At 30.7% G+C, this 22,776-nt stretch overlaps 2 protein-coding genes across 7 annotated transcripts in view; both read left to right on the forward strand.

Annotated features, from left to right (window-relative positions):
* The first annotated feature begins 70 nt into the window (after positions 1-70).
* Positions 71-22,154, forward strand: LOC143243108 (nonsense-mediated mRNA decay factor SMG5-like). 6 transcript variants are annotated; one of them, XM_076486868.1, is made up of 8 exons: positions 74-3,955; positions 3,992-4,198; positions 7,671-7,809; positions 10,538-10,684; positions 11,471-11,536; positions 11,815-11,968; positions 13,454-13,542; positions 22,017-22,154. In XM_076486868.1, exons 2-7 carry the CDS (start codon positions 4,098-4,100, stop codon positions 13,507-13,509), a joined length of 663 nt encoding a protein of 220 aa, XP_076342983.1. In that variant the 5' UTR covers positions 74-3,955; positions 3,992-4,097; the 3' UTR covers positions 13,510-13,542; positions 22,017-22,154. The 6 variants fall into 6 exon arrangements, with proteins under 6 accessions (XP_076342985.1, XP_076342987.1, XP_076342986.1 ...); XM_076486869.1 differs by having other exon boundaries at positions 74-448; positions 3,858-4,198; XM_076486870.1 differs by lacking the exon at positions 22,017-22,154 and adding an exon at positions 21,244-21,376 and having other exon boundaries at positions 71-4,198.
* LOC143243111 (uncharacterized) overlaps positions 22,017-22,776 on the forward strand; it is an 8,922-nt gene continuing 8,162 nt past the window's right edge. The window contains exon 1 of the mRNA XM_076486879.1: positions 22,017-22,154. Within this exon, the coding sequence (XP_076342994.1) occupies positions 22,145-22,154 (10 nt within the window). The 5' untranslated portion in view covers positions 22,017-22,144. The remainder of the gene's footprint in view (positions 22,155-22,776) is intronic.

A 22,776-nucleotide genomic window follows, 5' to 3' on the forward strand; every position in this document is an offset into this window, starting at 1 on the left:
GTTGCTTTTTTTAATATCATTCATGCTTTTTCATTTATAAATTTGACTGCTCATGGGAGAGATGTAATTAAACATTAAGGGTTTTTTTTTCTCTCTAGCACTATACTGTTTCTGCTTCTGTTTGTTTAATTTGTTTGTTACATGAAATTCCAGTTTTGAAGATCCCAAACTTGTAGATGTTTACAGCATTGGAACTACTAGTAAACATTTGTTAATGAAGAAGAATTTTTGTAACATTACTCCTGTTACTGATTGTAAACAGAAGACTTAGTACTCCTGATTTACATATTAATTTATGTTAGTACAAGTATAGTACTATATCATGTTGTTGTTTTTTTAATTCATGGAATACCTATTGTGAATCATATTAGATACTCAAGAGATTCAGACAAATGAAAAAGGTACAGAGCAATATAAAATTCTCACAAAAGATAGCCATGTTTAGATAGTGAGTAAAAACTTTTCATGTTTTGTTTTTGTTATTTGTTGGGAAAAAAAGTCAGAGTGGCCTTTTAACTAATATAAAACAATTTGTTAATGATAGTGCAAGTTCCCTTGCACAGGCCTTCAACAGTTACAGAGATTAGTGATAAGGGTTAACATTTTCTGTGACCATTAGTTGTCTTAAGGGTTCAAAATATTTGTAAGCTAATAACCATCATGAAGGGTGGAAACTTCTGTAAGGTATCAGCCTCTGTGTTTCTTAAATGTTTTCACAAAAACTCTTAGTTGTTTACAATCCATTTTGTCAGGTTGGACTTCAATGGTCACATCATGATTCAAACTGCTTACTCTTGAATGTTCAACATTTAGTTGTTTCTTGTCCCAGCCTTTTGTATTACTTTGTTTTGACCATAGGCAATTTTTTTTTCAGAATAGTATGTTACTGTGGACATGAATAATTAGTGTAAATATGTGTATATTGCTTTGATGTTTTGAACTATGAAGTGCTTCTTTATGCTTAGTTTTACACTTCTGGAAACAGCTAAAACCATTTAACTCAATTGGGATTTTAACACTAGTTAAAAGGTTATAAAATTTGATAATATTGTCATGCTTTTGCTTTTGTGTAAATGATAAAAAATTGATCAGAGAAACTAACTTTAAGACATAATATTTATAAGTAGACTTCAAATAAAACAAGTCAGAACTATTTTTGTGTGTGTGTGTGTTTGGAAAATATTTTATTAATCATTATAAACTTATAACTGCTACAAAGAAACTGTATAACATACTTATTTTTCTGGTTGTGTTAGATGTTGATGTTTTTCAGTTTGAAGAAATCAAGTTTTGTGGAATGTTTTTTTGTTCAGTAACTGAGAAAGATATTTATCTGTGTTGTACATTGTATGTTTTTTTTGTTTGTGGGTTACATTTGTTTTCCACAAAATAGTTTATTGTAACTTATCTGTTTATACCTTTGTTGCTGAGTTTTTGGGAGATAGTTTTCAAGTGCCTTTTGTGTGCAAACCAAACAATTTCCATAAAATCAGTTTATAAGTTTTTGGTAAATTTATCCTATTTAATAACACCATTTTTTTGCTTGAGTTGTATATAGAGCAATATTTACATGTTTATGTACACAGTATATTTATTACTTGTTTTGGTTTCTGAAAATATTGGATGGATGAATGGATAGAATACATTAAAAGTTAATTGTATACTTAGTGTCGTTTTGTTAGCTGGTGTTAATTTTTAATGTTTTAAACAGTAATTTGTATGTATTTACGAGTACTATATTATATGAAACTATGTTGTTTTATCCAATAACAAACAAGCATACTTCAATGAGATGTTGGTTGTTGTTTTTTAAGTTAAGAAATAATAATACAGTTGTTAACAGAATGACTAGTACATAGTTTCCAAAATGTTTTTTGTAGATTGTTTTTATTATAGGATGTGTGTGACTTACAGATATTGCTGTATGGTCACAGTTCTTTGTAGTAACATTTACTATGCAACTCTAGATACATATACTTCTCCCTCAAGTACTTTTATCAGACATCATTTCATTTGTAGGTCATAAAAACGTGATGAATATAATCTACAGCCTTTGTTACTGTTTGTTTTTAACAACTAAAATAAGAAGACAATTTTTTATGACACAATATCAAGATGTTCCTCTCATTTGATACTTCTGCTTATAATGATGTAAAATTATTTTTATGGAAGTAAACATCACAACTTTATTCAACATACATTATTATTGTGGCATTATATTTTATTTCATAACATTCAGTTTGAGATGTTTTAAGGATAGTTTGGTACAGCTGTAGCAATGTATCCTTGTCTGATAAATTTTTTAGTGTTCCTCTTTCTTTTGTTCATGCAATCATGTGTCCTAATTTGATATTAAGTACAGTGGTTGTGAAGGAAAAAGAAAATTTACTGAATTTTTAACATGATACAGGATATTTGAATATTTTGAGTTATTTGCTTGAATCATTTCATAATGTTCATTATGAAGAATGAGGATTTAACAATCTGGATTAAACAGAAGTTTATTTATACATTGCTATTTATCTTCAGTTAAGACATTTTTACATTTTTCTGTTAGAGATTCCATCTTTTGATTTCCCATCCTATGTTATAATCCTTGTACAAATTTTACAACCCTAGTCATTCCCATTTGGTGATCACGTTTGTATGTATATCTTCCCCCTTAAATAGCTGATTGGCAAATAGCAAGATTTTGCCCCAGCTGTTATTATCTTTGAAGAAAGTTCACTGAATAAAGTAAATTAACATTTTTCCAGGGATATTTTTAGCATGATACAGCCATGTTCTCAAAGCTCTCTTTACCTTCAATTGTAAATTCAAGAAGGTTTACTGTTAGTAATAGGGATAACACAAGATGAGTCTGTAAAAATATTTTATATATCAGTTTTTTTACTTCCAATAAAAAATTTCCTTACAAGAAAACGAGGACAGTTTCACACTATTAACTCATCATCTCTTTTGTATGCCTTTTTTCAAGGAGCTTCCATTAATAAAAAATTAACTTCTCATACTGAACCTGTAGCTTAAGGTAGGCATGTTGCTCTCTTTATAATCATGAGGTCCTGTGTAAGTAAGTAGTAACACAAAAAGTAATTTAGAATGTATAAGAGTGATATTCAAATGCAAGTAATAAAGTAATACCACCCTAACCAACAATGGAATTACAAGAGAATGATTGTCACATGCATTTAAAAAAATTAATGTTATGTGGTAGTTAGTCTTTGGAAATTCTTAAAACTGTTTAACACCTTAAAACTTCCCCTTGTGGAGACTGCCAAATAAAACTGATGGTCCAAAGATTTTGAGATGCTTGTTAAAATGTTTTGGGATATTTGTAATCAGTGTGATATAATGGTCAGGGTCGTGTAATTCTGTGATAAAATACTTAAGTCCTGTCTATTGACTTGAAGATCCCTTGCATATTTGGTCTGGCATGGCCAGGTGGTTAAGGCACTCAACTCATAACACGAGAGTCGCTGGTTTGAATCCCGTCACACCAAACATGCTCACCCTTTCAGTCATGAGGTTGTTATAATGTGAGACTCAATCCCACTATTTGTTGGTAAAATAGAAGCCCGAGAGTTGGCAGTGGGTGGTGATGACTAGCTGCCTTCTATCTAGTCTTGCACTGCTAAATTAGGACTGCTACTTCAGATGGCCTTCACGTAACTTTGCACAAAATTCAAAACAAACACACAATTTATGCATATTTACTCTTATTTAAAGGAACTTTGTAACTTTGGACAGTGACATACTGGAAAAAAAAAACCTGTTTTGTTTATTGCTAGTAAATTTTGTTATTTTCGTGCCATTGAAAAATAATTTTGTTTCTTTCTTCTTCTTTGTTTATTTTTCAGAGGTTTCTAAAGAAAATCAAGGAACGATCTTTGTCGCTGAGTGTCTAGGAGAAGAAAACAAAGTAGTACTAGTCAGGAAGATTCAGAATTAAGTGAAGGTGTAGTACTAGTCAGGAAGATTCAATTAAGTGAAGGTGTTAAAATTTGTTTATTTTAATTTAACTATTACATGAAATAAAAGTAGATAACTACCAGTTCTGTAGTGCCTCGCTGGTACAGCAGTAACTCTACAGATTTACAATGTTAAAATTAGTGATTCAATTCCCCTCGGTGGACTCAGCAGATAGCCCAATGTGGCTTTGCTATGAGAAAAACACACACGCCAGTTCAATTAGTAAAAGGTAAAAAGATTTTTACCCAATATAGTTATCATAGAAAACTCTAATTCAACATTTTCTACCTCAAAAATACTTTAGAATTGGTTATTTTTTCATTTTGTAACATTTTTTTGATAAAAATTGGAATGAAAATTTAAAAAATGTAAACTTGTTTGCATACAGCTTTGAGGGGAATCTCTTGTAAATGGTGCGACTTTAAATTATTTTCAAATTTTCATTCCATCCCAAAACATTGGTTTATAGATAAATAAACTATCATACTTTAAATACATAATTAAACATTTTATGTTTCTTTCCTTATTTTTATTATTACAGTTTTTCAATTCCACCCTTTTATAATGTCACAGCATGTAGTCTGAACTACAATGAAGAAAAGCATAAAGAATATAGCTACAAATAAGGTTTGAATGCCATTAGATGGAGCATATTATAAACTGTTTCCATCAGTGTGAAGCAAGTAAAATATTTAAGCAGAGGTCCTTAGAGATGAACAGAGGAATCTTGTGAAAAGTTTAGTAAACATAAAACTAAACTAGAGATCTGATACTTTTATTTTTAGTTTCTTTAGGTGTGTTTCTCATTGTTAAAAGGTGTTTTTTGTATTAAATTATATCTGTTTGAAAGCTATGAAAAGTTTCTCTTACGACCAGACATTAGTTAAATTTAGAGGGTAGTGAAGGTAACACCAATATATTATTTTGATTCAAATCCTTATTTATTTTGTTAGGTTTATTGTATGTAAATAACACAAGTAAAATAACTTGATGAAACTTACATGAATAGATGGCAACTGCCTGTTGGAGAAAAACAAGTGTAGATGATAACATTTGGAAAGTCTTCCACCTCTCGTCTTCAAGTGGAAGACTTCAAAATTTCATCCTCTACACTTGTGATTTTACAGCAGTTATCGTCCATTGAACTAAGTTTCATCACAAACACTCTGTTTAAACAAACAATCAAAGAATAGTAAAACAACGTGTTATTTTGTGAAGATAGATTGGTCAAGTCTAAGAATATGGTTAGCAAACATATTTTTAACTACTCTGACCATTTTGGTGGTGATACCTTTGTTAAAGTTCATGATGGTAGGTTATGAATAAATCTTTGTAACAGAAAGAGCCAGAAAATTTGAAAAGTATTAATTACTGAAGAAGGTATATAACAAATCTCAATAAAAATGTATTTATTTTCATTATGATTGAATATTCATATCTTTTATCAGGCTTGCAAAACTGTGTCAATAAAGCACCAACTATCTGTACAAATGTAGCTGTTCTGTTTTCACAGTTTTCAGAAAATATTTACAGGGTCATCACTGTGACCAGTTGTACTTGGGCACAGTTTATAATTTGTCAAATTAGCTCTTCTGAGTCATTAGGTTTAAATGTTTGTACTTTAGCACAGATGTGACACCATTTAAGAACTTTCATGAAATTGTATTTTGTAAACATGAAAATGTAATTATATAAAGCTGTAGGTTTAAATTTGGGTATTTGTCTGTAGTTTGCACTGAATACTATAAAAGTGATTTGGAAGTCAAGATAATGAAATTTCATATCCAGAAGTACTTAAAATATTATAATTGTAAATTATTCATAGTGAAATGGTAAAACACCCTTTATGTTAAAAATGTAAAACTGTGACAGTTATGCTGTACAACATAGTGATTAAATGCTAACAAAGCTTTGTGGAAACTTAACGATAACCACGATGTCACATTACATTTCCCAGATAAATATTCTTCAAGATTTTAATACATTTCACCATTTCAACTTGTGACTGGTTAGATATCTCACAATAATGTTAATATGATATTTTTATTTTAAAAAAATTTCAGGATTGGTAATTTTCAATTTTGTTTGTATAAAATACATCTTTACTATAAAAATATTGTCTGGTCATTAGTAACTTTAGTGACACAGATTTTATCGTATCATTATTATTTATCTCGGATGCATTGCATGGTATTTTTAAATATTGTAAGTATATATTTTAAAGTGTCTAACAGATTGTATTATTTCTGTATAAAATTGTTCAATATTATTACGTTCTTTATGACAGAGACTTTTTTACTTTGAAAATAATTTATGTTTTGCAATAGATTATGTCAAACAACCTCATGTTGGATTAAAGTTATTAATGGTATTTATCAAGTTTTGGACTTCATCATAAGGATGACCAGAACAGTTTAAAATAGTTCCAATTTATCTTCTTGATTTTTATGACTTCTAATAGATCAGATATTATTATTTCTTTGTTTTTTCTTGTCACATTTTTGAGGTTTATTTCAGTAATAACTTTATATTTTTCATTTATATCTTTGTTATGGATATTTAAATATAAAACTTTGTAATTTCTCAAATGTGTGTCAAAATTCTTTATCATGTAAATTAGGGTTTCCCAGAATGGTTGATATTGATCCCCTTGGTTTGGTGAGACTGTAAAGGGGTGAATAAGGACTTAAGTGTTGATAGGAGGACAGAAATAACTCCTGTGCTAAAGTTGTCCTATGCATCTAACTGCTGTATGACTCTCCAAGTTTGTATGTTGTTAAAACTGCAATTAGTCATGTAAATGGTTGGACTTCTGAAGAGACAGAGAAATAGGTTTAATGTTAGAAACTTCAGAGACTCAAACTCTGAAACCTACAGTCCGATATTCATCAGGCAACTTTTAGAGAAAACCTCATTCTTTTTTCACATTTTATGTTTCCTAATGATTGCATCATAAAAGTTGATTATATTTTGAAGTTTCACTTCTAATTTATGTTCTATGAATTTGAGAATCAGTGACTGCTTTATAAATTTCTAAAGGGGTCAGCATCTCAAAAGGCTTTAGGAAATCCTGATATTATTTTGATATATTTAGGTGTATGATATACGACGTACTTGTGCTGTTTATGACCTCTAAGTTCTTATCATTCATGTTCTATGTAAAGTATAAAATCAGTGGCCTTTTTTAATCATTTCAAACCAGTTCATGTGTTTGGTCGAATAAACGTACAACAAAAAATTTGTCATTATCAATTGCTAACTAATTTCTGTGTGTTATGAAAACAATGATTCAGGTGATTCTGAGTCAGACTTAGAAGAACAGCAGTGACACAGCTAGTTGCACCAGTGGTAGTGTGACTGAGCATATAGTCGAAGAAGAGTTGAGTGACTACGGTGAGCACAGTGGACTTAGTGTTGAGAGTGTCACGAGCACTGCTGTTGACTGCAATGGAGGACAAGAAGAAAATTTGACTAGTAATAAGGCAGTTCTGCAAAATGGACTTGATTGTATTAGCATTAAAAGTAAAAATTTTGTTACACAGTGTTATTTTATGCTCAGATTGATAAAAATAAGTGTCTGGTATTTCAGTTTTAAACATTTTTGTTTTGTATAATATTTTAATATGATGAATGTTTTTGTCAGTCTTTGGATATAGTCAACAGCAAAATATCTTTTTTGAGTAATATCATCTTAAATATAGGTCTCTAGTGGAACAGGAATTGACACCCTCAGTGGTTGAAGTCATTAAAATCATCAACCAAGAAGGACTTTTGCCAGGTATCAAAGTTGTTGCTGATTGGCTAATCATCAATAGTGACATTATTGTAACTTATGGAGAGGTGATTAAAGCTGTTACTTTGTTTAAATTCTGGTATATTTATGTTAAATTGTAATTTTTTCTGGAGTGTTATTATCTTACTACAAGTTATTTTAAACTGTGGTCTTCATATATGATATCACTATTTTTGCTTTAAATAACCAATTTGTTCTAGCATTTGATTTATATAAATATGTATGACTAATTGCTATTTGATCATTTGATATCGTATGGTAATTTTTATATGGAATCAAACTTTTGATATGCACTGCTGGCCAAAACCTTAAAGCCAGTGAACATGAACAAATATGCATTTTGCATTGTTAGACTCAACCACTTATTTGAGTCGAGCTTCCGAAAGATGAAAATAAGAAAAGGGAAAATAAAAATAAAAAACTTTTTAGCATTTAATAGGGAAAATGTGAACACTATGAAATTAGCCTAAATACTAGCTGGTCAAAAGTTTAAGACCATACAGAAACGAAGCATTAATCGGTAAACACGTAATGAAATTTAGTCATTTGTGTTCAAGCATTAGCGTTGTCAACATCTCCCACTGACATCTCCTGTGTTACAATGGATAAAAACATGGCAAAGACTAAAAAGCTGACAGAGTTTGAACTTGGCAGAATTGTTGAGCTGCAAAAGCAAGGTCTCTCTTTAATGTTGCAAATTTCTTAAAAGACCCTGAAAGATATGGAATGAGAATTTCAAGTGGTTGGGCCAAGAAAATTTCACCGGTGTTGAGCAGTGTTGATGCAGAATGTAGATCAAGAACAATAAGATAGCATCTGTGAGAGAAAGGCTTTGAAAACTGTAAACGTCTTTAAAGGCCATGCCTCCTTCCACACCATGAAACAGCTCAGTTAAACTTTGCTGAGAAGCACCAAACATGGGACCTAGAAAAGTGGAAGAAGGTTTTGTTCTCTGATGAGAAAAAATTTAACCTGGATGGTCCAAGTGGCTTCAAACGTTACTAGCACGATAAGGATATCCTGGGGTACTTTCTCCTTCCAGTATTATACAGGGGCATCAAACAGCAGCTGGTTACATTGGCATGTTGGAGAGAGCATCCTTATTGACTGAAGGCCCTTACTTTTGTGAAAATGACTGGATCTTTCACAAGAATAATGCTGCAATCCACAATGCCCACAGCACAAAGAACTGTTTCATGGCGAATAACGTGATTCTTTTGGACCATCCAGCGTGTTTGCTTAAACTGAGCCCCATTGAAAATGTTTGGGGGTGGATAGCAAGGTCTTTGATGTGAAAGAATTAGCAAAAGTATAATATTACTACATATATATAGACAGATAGACCAATACCTGGTAGTTGTTGTGAACTTACTGGACTGCTTTAAGTTGCTGTTAGTTTAATGCTTGGTATTTTCCGATGCTAGTCCTCCAATTGTTCAAGGTTTTGTCTGGAATGGACCAGAATGGAAACAAACACAGCCTTTGCCAGAGGACTTTACCCTACGTGGGCTAGCCCCACTTGAGAATTTTCACCTTCAGTTGGAATTTGATACATCCTATGGACTTAGTTCGAAAGAAGAAGTTAGTAATTGTTGATTTAAGTCAAATTAAATTATGTGATTTATTTGCTTACACATAATAATAAAACTCTGAATATGCAAAAGAAGTAATCTAGTAAAAGAAGAAAACTATCACATTTTGACATAATAACCTTCTACAATATAAATATTTATCTCTGCTTAGTTTTTTTTTGTTGTAGTTATTTGGAATTTTTAAAAGAAGTTCTATATGTGGAATTCTGACTAACCAGTTGTTATTTCATCTAGAAACAGTTGGATATGTAGCTTTTTTTGTATCACATGGTTGATCTTTATATTATAAATAATTATATTACTGTGTAGTAAATTAAAACTTTATTGGATGATAAAACTTAAGTTTTGTACAAATAATTTAGTGCACTTACCCTGTCACAACTCACATTTCATCCTTCCATAACTTAGAAATAACAACGTACTTTTGTTCAGGCAAATGTTTCAACATTTTTCTGCAGATGTTCTTCAGGTAAGTAGCTTAAGTGGGATGTGTGGAAGGCTGTAAGCTTACAACTAACCCTGTAAAAGTGATATATTACAACAGTCTCTCTGTAATAACTTATAGTTGTTTGGCTCTGTTTTTTTGTTGTTGTTTTCCTGAATTACACGTTGTACTCAAGTTTAGTGATTGCATAAAGGCTTCTACAAGTCATTATATGCTAGTGGTTTATGTCTATTTAATTTGTGTAACGAGAGTGATGTAAGGTTGTGGGATATAACACTGGAACATTCATTGTAACTGAACAATGTCATATATATGTTGTTACTGCCTTCATTCTGTGTAAACATAGTTACTTTTGTTACTTCAGTATCCAAACTTTTGTCATGAGAACACTGAAACTGGCCAGTTTAGATAAAATGCTTGTGTTTAATTTTTTTTTGCTCTCCAGCTTTCATTAGTTCTCTTAACTTTTTTACAATCATTTTGTGTGTTGTAATAATTAATGTTTATTTACCTGTTAGATATCAGTGGATATGTATTCTGGAATATCATATTATACTACTAATATGTAGACTTTTTGAGGGAAAAAAAAAGTTTATAAATTAATGTACACAATATTAATGAGATTGTTCAAAAGTGTTAAGTTGAATTTTGTGTTAAACTAGATTTGATTTTTTCACACAAGTGTATGAACTAAAATGCATACATAAACATTTGTTTTTTTGCTTGTGGTGTTACTAGGTTTTTCTCCGCATACAGTGTCTTCACAATTTTGGCCAGTTATTAGCTAGGCTCCCAAAGACAGGAGTCAATTTTAACTCTGAAAAAGAATGCTTTACTGCAAGTAACACAGAAAAAGGTTTCAGTGGAGCTGTAAGTACTGAGGCTGTAAGTTTATAACAATCTAAATGTTATTGTGTTATTGACTAGTTACTGGTGTCCATCTCTAAATGTTATTGTGTTATTGACTAGTTACTGGTGTCCATCTCTAAATGTTATTGTGTTATTGATTAGTTACTGGTGTCCATCTCTAAATGTTATTGTGTTATTGACTAGTTACTGGTGTCCATCTCTAAATGTTATTGTGTTATTGACTAGTTACTGGTGTCCATCTCTTTTTCATAACTGTTTCTTTGTACACTTCTCTTTTGTTCTTTTTTTCTGTTTCTGTTATAAGCATTAATGATAAACCAAAAATTTGAATTTGATGCCGACTGAAGAAATGTGTAAATATTATGATAAGACAGTTAAAGAGTAAGTGAATATTTGTTTGAAACTTCCTGATGAAACCATAAACAACAGAAGAGTTTTGGAGAAAGAAAACTAACACTGGAAGTTTTTGTCTGACTTGTATGCACCATTATTCCAAAAACTGAATTGTGAATTTTTTATTAACTTTAGAGAAGTATTGAATTAATTTCATACTTCTGTTTTATGTCATTACACAAGAAGAAACCTTGCACTAATTACTAAATGATATATATGTATATATATAAATGTGTGTGTGTGTATAGTTTCTAGGCAAAGATGAGACTTGTTTAGTTTAGTGCCTGGGTTTTAACAAGCAGAATAAATTACTTTGTTTTTATTTAACCTGTTAAATTTTATTCAGGTATTTGTTGTTTTCAAGAGTATTTTTTAGTGTTAATCTTTTGAATTAATTATATTTCTCAGGGAGTTGAGCAACCTGTAGGTCAAAGAAAACAGATGATGTGGAACATGGCTCATCTGTGGTTGAAGGTAGGAATGTTGTGAAAAATATATTGTCATGACTCTATAGTATTATTACAAATGTAAATATATGTTAACTGTCTTGTGTTGTATAAAGCATATCAGTTTATGATGTCTATTTATTTTTTATATATTTTTTGTTCTTGTTTGCAAATTCTACTTGACTAATATTTTAATGTTAGTGAATTTTCCTTTAGTATACAAATTTTTTAAATAATGAAACATATCAGTAATATTTTTTTGATTCATATGTCTAATATTTCACTGATATGGGTATGTGGATCTAGGCTGATGTGAATGATTTGGAATCTAAAGTGAAAGGAGGAGGATTTCCCCAACTTTCCCCTTATCTGGTTCCTGACATTAGCTCCTTCTGTCAACATTTGGCATTGTTAAAGCAGCTGAGATTATCCAAGAGATTTGTTATTGTGCCATCTGTTGGTAAGTACATTCAGTAGCACAGTTTACTTCCACTATTAGTTTTTGCTTCGTAATTAATAAATAAAACTGAAGGTTATAGATACTCTTGTTGAGTCAAGTTACTCAGCACAATATGAAAGTCAAACATAGAAAATTGTGTTATTCCCTTCTTACTCAGAGAGGTTGTTCCACTATTACTTCTAGAACCTTCTAAATGTGTGTTGAAAGTTTTTAATACAAATTTGTATTTCATCTGCTATTTTCTCAATTTTTAACACTATATGGGTGCTCTCTGTTTGACTGGCCTTGTAACCAACACAACAAAACATGATATCTTAATTATCCTTTCCTTCTTTTTAGGATGACTGCAGATTTCAGCAGAAAATTACAATTATTTATCCTAAATGGCAACAAGCTTGTAACAGTGTACTTCTGTTTTTAATTTTGTTGTTTTGTTTCTCTTTTATTCATGCTTCATTATAATCTATAGTAACAAAGTGCAGGGATTTTATTTTAAAAACAATTAGGATACGTCACCTATCATCTAACAACATATATTCTTTGTGCATTCCTCAAGGCAACAAAATTCCCATTTACCTTTTTTTTTAATCTAACCTATTAAATTTTTAATTTGTACATTTTAGGACTTTTTGGTTAAAGTTTACACATCTATAAAAAAAAAGTAACATGTTAAAGAAAAAAATTCAACACTTCAGGATTGAAACCTTTTTGATCTTGGAAGCTGATCTTCATCGAACCTAAGTTGGTTGTCCCAAAAATAATTGTATAATTTTCAAATACTCATTTTGGAAATAAAGTTCAAAGAGTAAACCAGAATTACTCATACTTATCTTTCTTTCTAACTTACCTACTTATGAAAAGGTTTAAAACATTTCATTACCTAGTGGAATACTGATATCCTTTTACTAAAATGAAACAAAGACATTACAGTCACGTAGGTCATAGAATGGCTTTTTTATTGGTCATAAATATGTAATGTTAACAAGAAAGCATGAGTAAATAAATAATTTAGAAAGAGATCAGACATTCTTATTTTAATTTCTGGCCTGTTACTATCTGTTATCAGAGTATCTAATTATGGAATATTGTAACACTTAAAGGGAAGAAAGAAAGCTTAAAACAAATAATTCAGAGCTAAAAGGTATTGTGTGACATGTAGAAATAAAGATTAAAATTTGACATAAATATATCCTTTTTAAACTAATTGAAACTTGAATTGTAAATTATGTATTGATGCCAAGCATTTTCACGTGCATTGACAATAAAGTTGTTTAATTGCATTTTAACTGTAACTTAGTAAAAGTTATGATGTGCACTGAACACCACTATATGACTTGAAGCAATAATTCAGAGTTCAATATTCATTAAGTATTTTTTTTTCTCCTAATTATAAGTGCTTTTTTTGTGTGTGTGGCAAATGTAAGACATGATAGTTTGAATGTGATTTTATTAAAACTCCTTCTTTGTTTCCTCACTTGTTATTAGTGACAGCTGGTCTTGATGAACGTAAGAAAGAAAGTGGGAGCAAGAGAAGCAATTAGGTGGCTGGAAAATGAACTGAGGCATGGAACTAGGTGAGTAACGTTTTTTAGTTTTTACTGAATAACCTACAAGTAAAAATGTTGTGTTGGAATACAAGAAAATGTCTGAAAAGTATAATATTTATCCAACCATATATTTTTATATTCAGTTAAAAAAAATTAAAAACTAACATGTAATATACGTATATTGTGTGGGAAAAAATACTTTGATTCTGTAACCTCCATTATTTTGGTTAAATAATTCATAGTTTATAATGTTAAAAACCATGTTTTAATACCTGTGATGAGCGCAGCACTGATTGGTAGCTCATTGTGTAGTTTGATTTTAAACACTAACCCGTTACCATACTCTTTTTGGTTTGGAAGTATAATTTGTCATCGGTTATTATTATTATTATTTGTTTGTTTTTTTCAATTTTTCTGTGCAAGTTTCATCTATGTTTTTATTCCCAATCTTGAAAATTGAAAATATTCTTTCCAACTTGTAAAGAAAAAAAATAATGCCCTACGTCACGAATTGGAAATTATCTCTATTCTTATACTTGCACTTGTTATTTCAAAATTCTAGGCATAGTTAAAAACATTCTTTATCTTTCAGAAGTCACACTCCGTTTGTCACCTTGTAATAATTTTCATCTTTCAAAAAAAAAATTAAATTCAATAAAACTATTACTGCTATTTCTTAATATTTTCAGCTGGAAAATGATTGTTGTGAGGCAAATATTTTTGACTTAGTTATTACTTGCCATCATATCATTTATAAACATCTAACTAGGGTTACACTACCTCTTTGTTTATTTCTGTATATAAATATATAATAATAAATAAATTGGAAACATTGTTTTGAATTGGTTTGATAGTATAAAAGGTACTAATATTGTTGAGTTTGTTTCTATGTATAAGTGTAATGATAATTAGGTTTAGGATATTTTCAAAACCTCATTAAAAAAAGAGTAATTTCAAGTAACCAATCTTGGATTGAAGACCAGAGCTTACAAGTGTCTCATCCTGGTCCTCTAGACAGAGGTTGGTGTCAAGGCCTAGAATGTTTAAACTAAGAGCAGTGGTGAGAATTTTGAAGACAAGACCACAGTCAGTAGTGCAGTTTTATTAAATGAGATAAGTTTGGCTTAAAATAGACACTTTTGATACAACCATAACAGTCATAAATAGAAAAGTCTTAAAGAATAGGCTAAATAAGTTTTGGTCAAAACAAAGATAAGGTTTGCGTCTTTACAGAATATACTTTGTTATAGTGGTACTCAAATGTTTTATGTTACTGCCAATAACAACAACAGATACACAAGTTTTACAAAGTGCAGTCCATCCCAGAATTTTTTGGTTGGAATTTCATCTTAACATCTGATGTATTACAAAATGGGATACTTCTCTTTGACACTGTATTGTGATTATTATTATTATTATTGCTTGCCTATTAATAATAATAGTTAGAAAAGAAGTACCATTTGATAAATATATTTTTATAAGCTATGTCACAAAAATTACCAGTTTATTACATTTTGTATAGCATTGCCAAATCAATGTGAAAACTTTTTTCTCTAACTTTATTGTTATTTTGAACTAAACCTCTGAAAATTAATGCAATGAATACCTGAGCACATCCCTGTAATATCAGGACTACAACACAGGAATCATTTTTCAGAGTTCCTTAACAACTATTGCCATCCTTTCATAGGTTTATCAGTGACTTTTGGAATTTTTTTTTTTTCTTCAAATTTAGCTGTTGGTTATTTATTGAAGCCACTTGTGTGCATTTTGCATGAAGAGAGGTTAAACAAAAATATTTATTAAATCTGTTTATAATCTGTTTGGTCTCAATGATCTTTGCCTTTCATTTTTAACACATTGGATTCTGTTTTTTCAACGGAGAAATTTGAATATGCAAATTTGACAATTTTGGGCTGAATAAAAAAAAATTAAAACTGTTCCTTTAATTCTGAGAATTTTTGTGTGTGTATGTTTTACTAGGTACAGAGTATTACTAGTGACAAACAGAAGGTTAAATCTAAAATATGTGTGGTGTTTATCATACTACTCTTACTGTAGAAGTTTTACCTCAGAACTGCTTTCAGTATTGGTAAAGGTAATTCATCTTTCTTCAGAAATTTATATTGATTTTAAAATAGTGAACTTTGGTGTAGATAACTGATTTTCAGTGCAAACTGGGATGCATGAGACAGAAGAGACATATATCTTTGCTTAAGTTATAATTATTATTGCAAGTAGAAATCCTATGCTAAATGTAATTTTCATTTAAACAGTGACTCAAAATATGTATAAGGTATTTTTAATTGAGTACAGGTATCATACTTTAGTAACTTGGTATTCATTGAGCTACCACAATAAACAAATTCTGTAGTAGTCTTAGTTTTGAATGGATGTCGTAAATAACTTCTGGATACTTAGGTGAGAATCTCTGGTTTGTAACAAGGCAGTTTAAGTTATTGTTATATGTTATATTAGTATTTTCAAAATCAGTAACTTTTTCACACAAATAAGCTGTGAATGAAGTGCTTTTAAGTGAAGGATATTTCTGTCTATTATAAGTAAAATGCTGTTCCTTTCAAATTGGAATTTCAAAATTTGATTTTAATTTGTTATTAAGATCATTGATATTTATGAATATCAAAAACCAAATTATCTATATTTATTGTAATCACAGAAAAATAAGAATAAACAATAACTCATAATAACTGCCTTTGCCTTTAACATTTTTTCATTCTTCATGTTTTGATACTGAATTTATTTACATTTATACATACACAAGGTGCCTAGTTTGGTAAAAGATAACAAAGTAACATATTTAAATAATGAATTTATTCTGTTCTGTTTTTCTGTGACATTTCAGACATTTTTCAGGAAGTAAATACCATGTGACATAGAAACTGTATATTTTGTGGTTAATATAAGAAAACAATTTTTTACTGGGTTGGATATTGCTGCAGCATATACTACACTGTTTTTATAGTACACATGAAATCTTTTTAACATTACAGTAATATGTGCACACAAAAATATGTATTTAATTTTTAGTAAATATGAGGCCTTTACTCTAACGTTTTAGCTTTCTTATTCATTTCTACCGTAGATTTTTGTTTATTTCATTTATTTCTTACTTTATGTATTGATCAACACTTGCCACAATCAGGTCAAACTGTGAACATCATGATTTTTTTAGAGTTACATTCAAGATTTAATTAAACTATGTCGTTATTATGTATGAATAAAGTTGGCATCAAAATTTAATTAATATTTTATAAACTTTAAGTTCTTAACTTTACAAGGATTTATTTTTAAAATGCCCAGTTTCTTTTGATATGAGAATGTGATACTTGCTTTTCAGGTTTTTCTTCTTCTCTGATTTATTTATCAACTCTCTGAAAAGTACAAAATTTAACATAAATTACTCATTATGATATAGATATTACTTAGGCAAAACATAATTTTCATAACTTTCTTGTTACTTATTTACAGAGCCATAAACTAGAAAATCAGAACCACCTTGCAACACCCATCTGTCATATCCTGTCTTACACAAATTGCCAATAGTTCACTTGGATATTTTATACCATATTATTTATAATGAATGGAAAGCCAAAGCTGTAATCTATAAAATGACGTAATTTTGTACATTGTCTGTTTCCATTTTTAGTTTCACATTTGTTCTCACTGGCATCACATCAACAAGCTCAGCTGGATTTTGAGGCTCTTATCACATAGTTAGAAAGCCGGAAAAATTATGATAATTATTGGAGATGTGTAATTCATCCATGTAATTTTTCTTTATTTTCTGGTGTACATCATATAATAACAATTAATAAGTTAGATGAGGTAAGATAAAGAGAAACAATAATAAACATTCTTCACAAGATTTTTCTTACTGTTATGTAATTTGATATGGTAATTTAAGCTTTGAGTTTCCAAGTAACTTACTACTTGTATGTGATGGGATTATTAGTTGGAGGCAGTTCAAAGGGCAATAAAATTTAAGTAAAAACAGATGTCTACTGTTTTAGTATAAATGTAATTTGATGTCAAATGTGAAGTTGCTTGAGAATGAAAAATGAAAAGATAATTTAGGTCAACTTTGTATATAGGGTACTGAAAAGTAAATTTTATAATTATTGAAAAGGTTTTTAGAGATTACATAAATTAGTAAATTGTCAAATGAATAAAAGTATTTTTAATTTTAACATGAAAGTCACTTTGCACTTGGACTAGTTAATAAAACTACTTGATAAATTTAGAGGCAAACCTTTATTAACAAGTACTTCATTAAAAATATGTATTTTTTATATACAGAGGTCTTGTAATGTTTACTGCCAAATTGTGTGAAAATACTAAAATATTAAAAGTAATAGTATGGAAATGAGAATGAGTATAAAATGGTTACAAACTTGGTTTATTTGACAGAGCTCATGTGAATAAGATTAATTAAAAGCAGCTACATACATTTTTGTTACCAATATGGTTTACACACTTCCAATTCCATCTGGAAGGTGCACAAATCCCTTTGGTAGCTGAAATCAAGTTCTTAGGACTTCTTCTTGACAGTAAGCTGACTTTTATTCCACATATTAATTAGCTTAAAGACAAATATACAACAGTACTGAATATGCTTTGCATCCTCTTTTCCACCTCTTGGGGAGCTAATAAGTGCTCTGTACTTAAGATCTATAATTTTATCTAAGAAGGACTGTCAGTCTCTAGACTGTACTTCATCCAGGGGCTTCCTGCATTTCACCAGTCCAGAGTTTGTAAACAAAATCATATGAAGATTACTTCTCGTATGTTTTCAAGTATCTTTAAATTATGTTATAAAGCTCTGACCTCTGCCACAGTATCCCATCTGCCATTGTATCTTTATGCCTTATTGGGCTATGTATTTTGCAGATAGGTAGTCTAAGATTTATACCTTTGGCCTCCGTATTTAGGCAAAGTTGACTGAGATGATTCTGACATTTCATCCTACTACAGAATCTTATATTCAGCTCATCTCACCATGGATTTTTGCTTTCTCCACTTGTTATTCCTTGAGTCACCTAAAGAACTTGGATACTTCTGCCTGAAAGCACAGTGGCATTTATTTAAGAAACACTTTTCAAGTTACTTTTTTTTTACAGATAACTCAATATCAGTTGACCATGGGTTCATCTGTGGTTTGCAACAACTTTGTATTAGTTTAACAGTTTCCTTTGTGCTCTGTGTTCATTATTCAGTTGTATGTAATATCACTTGCTCTGAAATATATAGAAGTTAGCACTACTCTAATTGTATAATCTCTACTGACTCTCTTAATACTATGAAGGCTGTGAAACCACTTAATATTAGTTCTCATTAAGTTGTCTTGAGTGTTGTAAAATGAATGTACTATTTCTCCCTATCACTTCTTTCTGTACAGTTTTTAGCCAGCCATTTCTCACCTTTTTAACCATTCCAATCATGATCATTTGTTATGCCTGTTAGGACTCTGTAGTGTTAAGTGACTCATACTGACTCATATCGACGTGCTAAGAATCAATTGTTCATATATTGGATCCTTTGTTTTCCTGTGACTTATCTTCCATTACCTTCATAAGGTGGCTTTGTAAATGATTTACATAAGCCTATAATAAATTATCATTACAGAAGAGGAATCTTCTGTAGGTTGCATCTTACTAGATTCATCATATTTCTGTTATTAACCATCCCAGTTGAATTGCCCTCTATAAGACATTGAGTGGGCTCATATGTGGACTACTACTACTAATTTTCTATTTCAGTTCTTACATTATCTGGCAGTTTCCTTTTCTGAATGCTTTCAACTAAACAATGTACCTATTTTTACTACATCTGTTAGACTCTAACAGGTAATTTTCTCAATCGTATAGTATTTCATTCCAGTATACCTTTATTTTTTGCTGGATCCCTTCTCTGTTTCACACTAACAACAATTTTAATTATAATTACTATGGGCTGCAACAGGCTGTGTTGAAATGAGGTGTTCCATAAGACTATCTAGACACATATTGGATGGTATCACCTTATTATGGACTGCCACTCATGGACAATCACAAGTAGAGCTAAAGGAAATCCTGGTTGTCCCTGCCTATCATCAGGTTGTATAAACTGGGATCAGTTTACTTTCAGACATGTAGGAAACTTGGTTCACATATTGCACAGATTTTAGAGTACTGTTCCTCAGGTCCCTCCAATGCTTTTTATCTCCCAGACGTTACCAGTGATCCTTGGGAGTCCGTACCAACCACAGTTTTCTGTTGTTGAAGTGGCAGACAAAAGCTTTTCCTTCAGATTGTTTGAGCATGTTTCTCCACTCTAGGAGAAGAGGGCAAAGTGGGGGGGCCTTCATACTTTGTTTTCTCCAAGTGTAAGTGGGAGTGGCACCAGCCTCCACGGGAGTGTACTTGTAATTCCAGTTCAGATTTAACACAAAGCTATCTGGTTGGTGAGTGCATGGCCATCCTATTTTATCAATGTTGATTTCATTTATTGTTCATGGAAGGTGATCCACTATCTTCTCATAATTCTGAAAGTGAAGTGGTCCTATTCTAGGTCCTTGGTTGAGCACAGGTACCATGGAGGCATCCTCATGGATGGGTTCTATATATATATATATATATATATTTATAACCATTCTGTTCAAAATACAGCAATGGTGTTCTGATGGTGTAAAGAGTATACCATCCCTTAAATTGAGTGGCATCATAGAATTAAACATCTAAATGCAGTTCTCCTCTTCAATTGGATGTGCTCATCCTATCCTCATGCAGATGTTTGGATCCTGCAGGCTGGTTTTTGAATATCAAGAGAGCCAATCAACTTTAGTCCTCACACAGGATTGGGGTTGTCTATCTGTCTCCCTTGATTCTTCCTTCTGTGAATTGGGTAATGGAAAGTAAGCAGTATATTTCTGTTTCTGTCTTGGGCACTCCCTCATTCTCTCATGAGATATGGATGTTACTGACCTTTGAATGTTTTGGCACAGTCCTACAGTGACAGGAGTTTATTGCTTGCAGTGAGCTTCCAGCAAATACAGGATGACACATTTCCAGATTTCTGGGTCAATCCTGTATCATGCCCTGGAGTCTGTGTTTACCTCACATCCATGATTTTAGGGCCTGAAATGACTGTGATGATCCTTGCCTTACCTTCAAGCAAATGTCAGTACCCAGCGAGGAAGTTTTAGATGTGGTTAACATGATAAATATGAGTTGGTTACGTTTGTGTCTGACATCTTAATTAGATGAACACAATCCTCCTATGGCAGTTCCTGGAGGGGGGCATATAGATACAAGCCAACTTTAGTTGAAACTGGCACAAAGTGTATGTAGAATAAACAGACATACAAGTGAATCACACTTCTGCTTTATATATTTATATTAATAATATTTTAATATAATAGCCTACATTTAATCCTCATGTTAAGGTTAGCAGTTTAATTTTTAACATTTCTAACAAAGGTGAAGAATTGCATATTGTGTTACATAATCTAACAGCTGTTCAGTTTTTAATTAAATTATAATAAATGGTTTCAGCTTGAGTTTTGAGTTAAAAGTTCAAATATGTCTTATGAGAGAAGCGTAAGGTAAAAAATTATTTTCAAACTTTCTTCACTAAAGTTTGAAATACGTTTTCTCTATTTTATTAAGCTTATGATATATATAAGAAGATTGTGATAGTAAACATATATACTGTTACTTTATAAATTGGGAGACTACTGTCAGGCAATATTTTCTGAAGATGGACTTCTCTATGAAGCATGTGTTATGAGTACTAATGAACAAGAAGGGACATGTGTTGTTCACTTTCTTGGGTATGGTAATGAGGAAGAAGTTTGGATTGGAGATCTTCTTGCATCTCAAGGAAAGCATGCAAGAGCACAGCAGGAACTTGCAGCCCAAGGTTATTTTGCTGATAACATTGATGTGGAGGTAAAATATGCATACTCAGTCAGTAATTTAAGACTTGTATAACATTATACATTTATATATATTTATTATATTGACCTTTAGGTCATTGCTAACCTACATCACAGAAGCTACAAGGATGCAGCACATGTGCACCCATCTTACTGTATCCAAGAGCATAAAACTGACCTTTAGTCATCACAAAGTTACCTATCTTGGCTGAGCTTTAGTGGGCTAATATTTTCAGTTATATATGTATTATCATTACTACAATTAACAAATATGTTTTTAAACTTATTTCTTTTGTAAAATATAGAACTGTAAATAAAGAAGTAAAGCAAACAATTATCTCTTCCAGTTACAACCTTTGTACTGAGTTGCTGTTTGCCTTAGGTTGCTAAGATTTAAGAAACTTCACACGTGGAAGATGAGAAATTAAATAATTTTTAAAGGTTTTATATATATATATACATTTGAATAACCAAAAATTTATAAATTACTATATTGATACCATTATAATTTATCAAGTGTAGTAACTAAACTGTATTTGGGTCTTAAAGAATATGAAATTTCAAACAGGCTAAAGACCCAACTTACCAGCACAAAGTAATACTTGAAAATGGTTGAGAAAACTACTTGAGGGATATTTTAAGCTTTTGATTGGATATTCACAAGATGTAAGTGCATATAAGGACCTGTTTTCAAACATGGGAAGAGGTGAGTAGAGCCACTGTGTTTAATTCAGTATATGAATTATATATCAGCAAATAGAAAAGATAGGAGGTTCTTATTTCATATTCTAGCTTCTCAGTATCAGTAATTTGAGTTCCTAATTTGTACAAAACAATAAGCTTCGTACTTGGACACCCAATCTGAACCAATGCTGCATTTAACATACCTTGTGACACACAGAAATCAATGTTTAAAAGTGTTTTTTTAATATTTATTTTTAAATTAAGAAATCAAATAATGTATAATATGAAAATTTACAGTATAATCTAAAATTTAATACCAAACATAATGACATAAATTCATAAAATAGTATTATAGTAGTATTATAATTGCCTAAGAACAAGCTATTTTTTTATGTAATATATTGTAATGAATATATGTGTGTCCATGAAAGATATCATAAGTGAATGTTTTAAAAGTATTGCATGGTATTGTAAACAGTATAAATACAAAAATACTTTGTTTCTAAACTCTGCCACAGTGATTTTTGTATCTAAACTTTATGTAGTATTTGTCAACCTTTGACTGTGTTCTTTTAGGGTTATTCTCATTTTGTTTACAACTATTTAGTCTCAGTGCCAATGGAAGTAGACAGCCTTGATGTCAC

This window comes from Tachypleus tridentatus, unplaced genomic scaffold (genome assembly GCF_004210375.1).
Source record: "Tachypleus tridentatus isolate NWPU-2018 unplaced genomic scaffold, ASM421037v1 Hic_cluster_2, whole genome shotgun sequence".
Taxonomy (NCBI): domain Eukaryota; kingdom Metazoa; phylum Arthropoda; class Merostomata; order Xiphosura; family Limulidae; genus Tachypleus; species Tachypleus tridentatus.